General features: G+C 47.8%; 2 protein-coding genes across 3 annotated transcripts in view; one reads left to right on the top strand and one right to left on the bottom strand.

The window, feature by feature from the left end:
• Positions 1-6,049, bottom strand: part of Wfdc3 (WAP four-disulfide core domain 3) — a 17,327-nt gene extending 11,278 nt beyond the window's left edge. The window contains 6 exon segments of the mRNA XM_013352232.2: positions 1,204-1,279; positions 1,282-1,354; positions 3,181-3,314; positions 4,046-4,128; positions 4,660-4,750; positions 5,957-6,049. Of these exon segments, the coding sequence (XP_013207686.1) occupies positions 1,204-1,279; positions 1,282-1,354; positions 3,181-3,314; positions 4,046-4,128; positions 4,660-4,700 (407 nt within the window). The 5' untranslated portion in view covers positions 4,701-4,750; positions 5,957-6,049.
• Positions 6,050-6,072: 23 nt separating this feature from the next.
• The window catches only part of Dnttip1 (deoxynucleotidyltransferase terminal interacting protein 1), a 23,346-nt gene continuing 20,563 nt past the window's right edge, over positions 6,073-8,855 (top strand). For both annotated transcript variants that reach the window (XM_005362910.3, XM_026787098.1), the window contains exons 1-3: positions 6,073-6,237; positions 6,729-6,799; positions 7,599-7,695. In XM_005362910.3, the coding sequence (XP_005362967.1) occupies positions 6,133-6,237; positions 6,729-6,799; positions 7,599-7,695 (273 nt within the window). In that variant the 5' untranslated portion in view covers positions 6,073-6,132. The remainder of the gene's footprint in view (positions 6,238-6,728; positions 6,800-7,598; positions 7,696-8,855) is intronic.

The raw sequence follows: 8,855 nt of genomic DNA, 5'->3' as shown, positions 1-8,855 counted from the left end.
TTTTGTTTTGTTTTGTTTGAGACAGGGTTTCTCTGTGTAGCCCTGGCTGTCCTGGGACTCGCTCTGTAGAACAGGCTGGCTGCAAACTCAAAGAGATCTGCCTGCCTCTACCTTCTGAGCACTGGGATTAATGGCGTGCATCACCACTGCCCTGTGACACCTCCAAGTTCTAATAACTTTTGGTGACTCTTAAAGAAATGGTAAAGGAAGCATGACCCAACTAGAAATCTGTGTCCCCTTTCTTCACTCCCACTGACACCTCCCTAGTGTCAAAGGTCTCTGTCTTCTATTAGCATTACTCTCCCATCTCTGGCCCTAACCATGCATGAGTCTTGTCTTCCAAAGACCTTTACATAGGATTCTCTTCAATATCCAACCACACCCATGCCCTGGCCAGTTCGTTTCAACAACGTCTCCCAGTGGCAGCTCAAATGCCACTGCCCTACACATACTTTCCTTAGCCGCCCAACCCAGCGCGAGTGCCCATCTTCTCTCTCAGCGTCCATCAATGCCCCTCTGTTGTCCCTATCGCAGCTCAAAATCACGTATTTCTTTGCTTGCTTTGTCCAGCACAGTGTACCCAGAGCTCATCACTGGATACAGCAAACAGTAAAGATCCAATAGAAGTTTGTGGAGCAAAGATAAACATGGAAGTAGAGAATTAGGTCATGATGACCCTGTAAGAGGGAGAGGGATCTCTTTCCAAAGCCTTCCTAATAACTGCAGAAGAAAAGAAAATCTGCTTCAACTAGTATCAGGACACTAGGCCGCATGTGTGCAGAGGGAGCAGAGTGTCTCGGAAGCAGGCATGTAGGGGAGTGTGTGTTGTCTTCTGCAGATGTCAAGATTCAATTCTGCTGCCTCTCTGCAGATTCTTCGGGTAGATTGTAGTGGAGAATCTCTCATCTGACTGTGGGAATTGGGAATTAGTCAGCAGCTTCCTAATAAGTCTCCACAGAAAATCTGTGGCCTTGCCTCTTGGCATCCTGCTCTGCTTGGCTAGGACTAAACCAATAAACACTTGTGACTTGGGTAATCTGTGTATCTTTGTTCAGTTCTCAGAATAGAGCCGGCATTTATATTGTTTTTCAAAGTAAACTAAAACCAATCATCAGGGAATAATTTGGTACCTTGGCACCAGATGGTGTGTGTATGTTTGACAGAGGAGCAAGTTAATCTGCCCATGAAGCACGAAGAAGAGGCTTCTCACTCAATTTCTGTTTGAAGAGTGGGACCACACATTTCTTGTTGCAGCCAAATGCACAGCATCTCTTCGCGTTGGACATGCCTTATGTGTGGTACACAAGTTAGAACAGAATGGCCCCTGAATAACTTTGGGACTACCTCTTTTCCTCTCTATTTCAAAAACAGACACACTGGAGCTGGAGACATGGCTCATGGGTAAGAGCGCTTATTGTTCCTACAGAGGACCAGGGTTCAGTCCCCAAATCGGCTGTAACTCGGGTTCCAGAGGATCTGATGCCCTCTTCTGGTGTAAGAGGGTATTCACACACCTGTGGTACACATAAATTTGAACAAGCGCACACACATATAGATCAAAATAAAATGTTTTTTCAAAAGCATGTGCTGAGGAGACAGTTGGTCAGTAAAGCACTTTCTGGACAAGCATAAAAAACTGAGTTTGGATCTCCAGCACCCACGTTAAAAATAATAACAACACTCAGGAGGCAGGAGGATCTCTGTGAGTTCGAGCCCAGCCTAGTGTACAGAGGGAGTTTCAGGACAATCAGAGCTATTACACAGAGAAATCCTGTCTCAAAAAACAACAGTAATAATAATTATTATGATAATAACAATAATAATAATCTTTAAAAATAGAAACAAAAACCAGGCTGGTGAGACGGCTCAGTAGTTAAAGGCACTTGCCAAAAACCTGAAGACCTGAACTTGATCGTCAAGTCCCGCATAGTGTAAAGAAAGAACCAGTTCCCACAAGTTGTTGTCTGACCTACACATGCACACCCTAGCTGCTGGACACACACTAAATAAAAAAAGTAAATTAATTTTTTTGTAAAAAAAAAGGCAGGTTCAGGGGAAAGAAGTTGAGACCAGTTGCCCTTCAAAATGAGCTCCATTGGGAAGGAACACCTAGGACCATGGAGGTCATGATCACACTTGAGCTGGGACTGGGAGAGGATAAGAGGGACAGCCTAAAGTGAAAACAGGACAAGACAGCTGAGGTAAACAGCATGCAGGGAGGTGGGGGAGGGGAGGGAGTTTCCCCAGGGTGGGAGCCTGGCCACAACTCAAAGCCATTTTCAGGGGAGGCTCAGAGCCATTTACTGAGACCAGGAAGAACATTTGTTGCCAAGTCCTTGCTAGACCAGGAGGAGAGGGACCAGAGCCACAGGGGATCCAGGCAGGATATCCAAAGGCGGCCAGAGGCTCTGTGATCTAACACCTATAATCCCAGTTCGTGGAAAGAAGAAGCACGAGGACTCTAGGTTCCAGGCTGTCCTAGGCTGCACAGCAAGATCCTGAGTTTAGAAGAAGAAGAAAAAAAAAAGCCAGGCCTGTGGGTTCCAGGCTAGTCTGAGCTACACAGCAAGACCCTGACTTCAGAAGGAAAAAAAAAAAAAGACCAGGTGTGGTGGCACACACATGTAATCCCAGCACTCAGGAGGCAAAAGTGAGAGGATCCTGCGGATGAAGTCAGAATGAGCTATACAGTGAGATCCTGAACTACATCCCTAAGTCCTTAGTGCCTTTTCTAAAATCACTATGGGGGCGGGGGGGGCACATGTATGCGGCATGCGTGTGGAGCTCAGAGGACAGCTTTGTGGAGCCAATCAGTTCTCTCTTTTCACCTTTGCATGAATGCTGGGTACGGAACTTAGGTCTTCAGGATTGCAGATCAGGCAGGAAGCACCTCTACCTGCTGGGCCACCTCTGTGGACACACCTTACCATGATGTCGTCCCATTCGCTATCTTAAGCAGGCTTTCCCTCACAACACTTCTCTAGTCCAAAGAAAAAGACAAGAGCCACCAAGGGATAGGAGACAAAGAGCTGGGGTATGGGATGCTTAGAGACCTCAAAGGGGAAAAGGGTAACCTACATAGCTAGGTATCCGGAGACAGTCTAGGAGGTGGGAAGTTCTCTGGTTCTATCCGAGAAACAAGGCCAGGGAACACACTGGGATCTTGCCCCTCACGACAACATATCCCATGAGGTCTGCTTGGCGGGCCTTATCACAGCCCGTGCTATAGCACTTCTGCCCGGCAGGCCATGACCTATCGCTCTGACACAGATCTTTGCATGGGTTCTGATCAGGAAGGTACTGTTCCTCTTTTACTGAAAGAGATTTCATACTAAACTGAGATAATTGGTTAGGACTAAAGAGACGGGGGGGGTCAGCCTCTATCACTGGGGGCTGAAGAGATGACTCAACTGTTAAGAACACTTAATGCTCTTCCAGAGAACAAAGGTTCAGTGCACAGCACCCATCTCTGGCAGCTCCCAACCATCTGTACCTCCAGTTCAAGGGGATCCTACTCCCTCTTCCGGCTTCCACAGGCACTCATACACACTTGACATACATACAGAGAGACACCTACATACATCTTTTTTTAAAAAAAAGAGAGAGGGGGAGAGAATGAGAGTCAAATGTATCTCAAGGAGTTCAGCATCTCCATGGACTCCTATGCGGATCATCTCTGCAACCCCCTTCTCTTCTCGCCACACAGATACCCACACACCCTATAACTACTAAGACAAGTAAACCAGTACTGCTGCAGAGGAAGACAGACAGAGACAGACGAGCAGAGAAAGGGGACTGTTGCGTGGCCCTGTCCTCATTAAATGAACTCTAAGCAATAGCTGGAGTGTCTATCCTTGTAAGTCTTAACTCCTTGTTGCAGGGAGGGCAACAAAATCCAAGCCAACTTATTCTTGCTGTCCCAACATTCTACCCATCCAGTTCTTCCTACAGAGATGATTGGCTCCACAGAGAAGCCTTAGAAGACAGGAGATGATCTCTCCCCTAGTAACTTTATTTTAGCCAGGGACCCCAAATGATAGCTCACCGTGCTCTCCTGCAGTTACCCAGGATACCATGGACCCAAGAGCGAGAAGTGCCTTCGTGAGGGAGAGGTGGTTTAACATCCTGCTGGCGTTGAGGGTTGAGAGCTCAGTTCAGGGCAGAGGCAGCAACAGAGGAAGGGACAGAACTGGGTAAGTGCTGTCAATCCAATCCCAACAGTTTTACTTTATGTAGTAACCTCCCACCACCCAAAGAACGTCTTCTCCTCACAACAAGAACAGTGATTGGCTGCTGGTGTGTGGAAATTTTCCTGGCACTACCAAAGGGCCCATGTGATGGGAGGGACCAACTACTGTCATACAATATACATAACACTCTTAGACAAGTGATGCGAATCCCAATGGGAAGCTAGAAAAATGGAGAGGTAGCTATTGGGTTAAAGGTCAAAGAGAGACCAGGAGGACTTTGGAAGGACTCAATTGCAGTCAAAATGACAGAGAGTGAAGCAGACCAGCTGTTCTCCCTGGGTTCACACTGGGACCCTGGTGGGGAGGAGCAGAGATGGGAGAATGAACAGGCCAAAGCTGGGGTCAGGAAGGCTGTGAGGGCTAATGACCCAAGCCAGCAAGTTTATTAGTATCACAGTTCTTTACATACCTCTCAGATGGGGAGGCAGAAAACAAACCAGGGGAGTTCATCCAGCAGGAGAATCGCAGGCAACTCTAGTTCCTCTTTTGCAAAGTTCATTCTGGTACGATAAGCAAAATATTTCATATCACAGGGTTTGTAATACATAACCATGAAACTGTCGATCTCAGGGCACTGGCCTGGGCCCCCCAGAGCCCTGGCACCAGTCCATTGTTGGCCTTGCCAAGAATGGCCCTGGCAGGGAACAAAAGTTCAGTGTTCTTCCTTCCGTCCACAGAGACCTGGAAGGGCCTTTGGCCCTACCTAGCCCCTGACAGAGGGAAGAACTGGAAAGACAACTTAATAAAAAAAAAATTACTCCACTCCTGACACCAAAAAAAAAAACCAAAAAAAAAATTACCAAACTAGTGCTGTAACTGAAGCCTAACATTCTGTCCATCCTTGGCAACTGTCAGAACTCACGGGAAAGCAGCCTCCAAGTGTTTCAGCATCAATACAAGTGCACAAAAAGTTTACAACTTGGTCCCTGTGAAAGGGACTGAGAGTGATCATGAGTTAGTATGCAGAGAACAAAGATCCAGTCCCCCAGCCAATGTTCTTAGCCCTTGGCTTCGTGACAGGGTCTTGCTATGCAGGCCAGACTGGCCTCAAACTCCTGAGCCTCCTGCTACTTCCTCCTGAGGTCTGGGGTTATGTGCAGCATCACACCTGCCCATGGCCAACGGTAACAATCACATCACAACAGCTCTCTTTCCTAACGCAAAACTCATACACTTCACACCACCTGATTACTGTAACTTACAAAGAGAAACGTTATGGCCCGTAATTCTACTCTTTCACAGACCCAGCTTCCCTCTGAGACAGTGCTAAGTGGGGCTCTGGAGAACATCACAATTGCTAAACCTTTCATCCTCAACCATCTAGGGTAAGGAAAACCAGCTCTCTGCAACAGGGCTAGTTCACAAGCCAAAACTCAACCTTCATTCCTGATGCCTTCAGACACAAGAGGCAGACCTCCTAGGCTAATGGGTATTTGGGATGGCACGGGCAGCCCTCCTTTTGTTGGCTTCTCTGGTTCCTGAGTCGGATCGCTCCAATTCCAGGGCCTTGTATCAAGTTATCAGATGTCCAGCAATTTTCAAGACTTTACTTCGGACAGCCCCCATCCAAAACCCTGGGCTCCCCAGCTGCAGTCTAGGCTCTGCCGCCCTCACACCCACACTCATCCCTCGGCACCCGAACACCCACACTCGGTCCCCAGCCGTCGTCCTCTAGGGGTTTGGAAGCCCCAACCTTATCCCCATACCCAAGATCCGGAAATCCACCCAGTCTGGGCTCCCAGGCGGCAGTTCAGTTCCCATAGCAACTGCACCGCGCACCCACGTCGCGCTTCCGGCCGGGTGGCCGGGACGCACCCGTGACGTCACGGCGCCACTTTCCGGTGGCTGAGTCGAGCTGAGGTTGTTGTGGGTCGGGGGCGCCATGGGGGCGACTGGCGACACCGAGCAGCCGCGGGGCCCCGGCGTGGCGGAACGAGGCGGCCTGGAGTTGGGCGACGCGGGCGCGGCAGGACAGCCGGTTCTCACGGTGAGGGCGCCCGGGCAAGGCCGGGGCTCGGGCCGGGCAGGGCCTCGGGCTCCCGGGCTCCGGGCCCGCGGGCAAGAGAACGCGGCGGCTGTGCGGCCCTGGGGTTGCCGTTTTCTCCGTGTCGTGCGACGACCTGGATTCAGATTCTAGCTAGGTGACGTGGGCCTGATGTGACAACCTCTGAGCGCCAGGTTTCTCTTCTGTGAAGTGAACAGCAGTAACTTCAGCTTGATGGAATTGTAGTGGGATGGGCTGATAAAGGCGGGTAGAGCGCCCTTATCACCCGCCACAGAGTAGACCCTCGGTAAACACTGCTGCTCTTCCTCTTGCCCTTCCGCCGCCCTGACAGGGTCTTCCAGCCACTGAATTCCACTTCGCCCCAAGGTGGAAGAAGTGAGAAGCAGGAACGTCTAGGTTTAGCTTTATACCCACTTTCTCCTCGTCCCCACCGCGAGGGACCTCGGTGACATTTGCTCCCTTGGTCCCCACAGAACCCTTGGAATATAATGATAAAACACCGGCAGGTGCAGCGAAGGGGCCGCCGCTCGCAGATGACTACAAGGTAAGGCTGGCCCTGGGTGAAAACCTATATCCGGTTATGTGGACTTGGGTGAGTCCTTTGGGAATCCCACTGCGTTGAGATCAACCCGCAGAAAGAGTCCTGGAGTGGGGGGCGGGGCGGGAGGAGACTCAGGGACTGTGATTCTCCCAGTGACCTTAAGTCAGTTTCATGTTCAGGAGCAAAACAGGGAAGGTATTACAGTCTGCCACAATCTCTCACGTATCCCCTTTCTGCGACTGAGATCTGTAAGTCAGAGAATGGAAAACCAATATTCAGACAACTGTCATAATTCAGGCTCTGACGATTATTATTATTTGGACAGTCCCTTCATTTCTCTTAGCCTCTGTTTTCTCAGCTGTGATGTGGGGCTATTAGTTAAGTGTCCTGCCTAGGGAAGGGAAAGAACCCAGGATGGGCCTTTGGAATTCTAGTTGTGTTTTTGGCCAATGATTTAGTAATCACAGCACTTGACAGAGGCAGGTGGTGGGTCTCTGAGTTTGAGACCAACCTGATCTACACAGTGAGAGCCCATATATATGTGTGTGTATATATATATATAAATTTTTATATATATATATAAAATTATATATATAATTATATATATATATATATAAATTTCCCACTTCACAGAGAGAGTTACGATGAAACAAAATGATGTGTGTGTGTGTGTATGTGTGTGTCTGTGATCTGCCCAGACTTTGAGCACAAGGCTGGTGTGTCCAGTACTGCTGCTGCCCAGTCTGGGAAGTATGTTTGGGACACTTCCCCTGACTCCTGACTGTTTCCCTCCTGAATGTAGTTTCACAGACCCAGCGATCTCTATGGATCTCCTCCGTGCTGTCTTGCAGCCAAGCATCAATGAGGAGATCCAGAGTGTCTTCAACAAGTACATGAAGGTAAGAGGGGCACGGTGGTTAAAGCTAACAGCACTGCTAAAACAGACAGTACAACCATGTTCAGTAGCGGGCCCAACTACTCAGGAGACTGAGGCAGTTGACAGCCAGCTTGGACTACATAGTAAGACCCCGTGGTCGAGGAAAAGAAGAATGGAGGCTGGGAAAGTGATTCAAGGATCAGTAGTGAATGCTGCTACCTGTGATTCCAGGTCCAGGATCCAGTGCCCTCTTCTGGCCTATTCAGATATATACACAGTGTATATGTTAGATAGATAGATAGATAGATAGATAGATAGATAGATAGATAGATAGATAGATAGATAGACAGACCGACAGACAGACAGACAGACAGACATACATACATACATACATACATACATACATAAAATACATACATTTGGGGGGGAAATCTTTAAAAGAAAAGGCCAGGCATGGTGACACATGACTTTAATCCCAGCACTCGGGAGACAGAAGCAGGTGGATCTCTGAGAGTTGGAAATCAGCCTGTTCTACAGAATGAGTTCCAAGACAGCCAAGGCTACACAGAGAGTCCCTATCTAAAAAAAAAGAAGAAGAAGAAGAGGAGTGGACAAAGTAGACGCCCTGCCTTGCTCCTGATTTCAGTTTTGAGTTTTCCCTGTTTAATATAATGTCAGCTGTAGGTCTGTCATATGCAGCCTCTGTTATGTTGAGATACATTCCCTCTCTTTCAAGTTTCTTCAGGACTTTTTATCACAAAGCAACGTTTTATTTTGTCAGAAGCCTTTTCTGGATCTAATAAGATGATCATGTGGTTTCTGACTTGAATCCATTGTGTAATGAGTTACATTGCTGGTTTGCAAATGTTGAACCATCCCTGCATATCTGGAGTAAAACTTGCTTACTCATGTTTGCCATGTTTTCTGAAATCAGTTTACAAGTACATCGTTGAGAATTTTTCTTCTATGTTCATTAAGGAGTTTGGCCTATAATTTTCTTCATCCTGCTTTGGTATCTGGATAATGCAGGCTTCATAAAAAGAAGTAACTATAACTATAGATCATGTAAAAACTTTGAAGCCACTTTGGGTTTTTGTTTTCTGGATGTTTTGGTTTGTTGTTGTTGCTTTGGATTTTTGTTTTGGGTTTTTTTTTTTTTTTTGGTTTTTCGGGACGGGGTTT

This window comes from Microtus ochrogaster, linkage group LG8, assembly GCF_000317375.1.
Source record: "Microtus ochrogaster isolate Prairie Vole_2 linkage group LG8, MicOch1.0, whole genome shotgun sequence".
NCBI lineage: Eukaryota > Metazoa > Chordata > Mammalia > Rodentia > Cricetidae > Microtus > Microtus ochrogaster.
The sequence above is the reverse complement of the archived record's forward strand: the minus strand, read 5'-3'. Positions and strand labels throughout refer to the sequence as shown.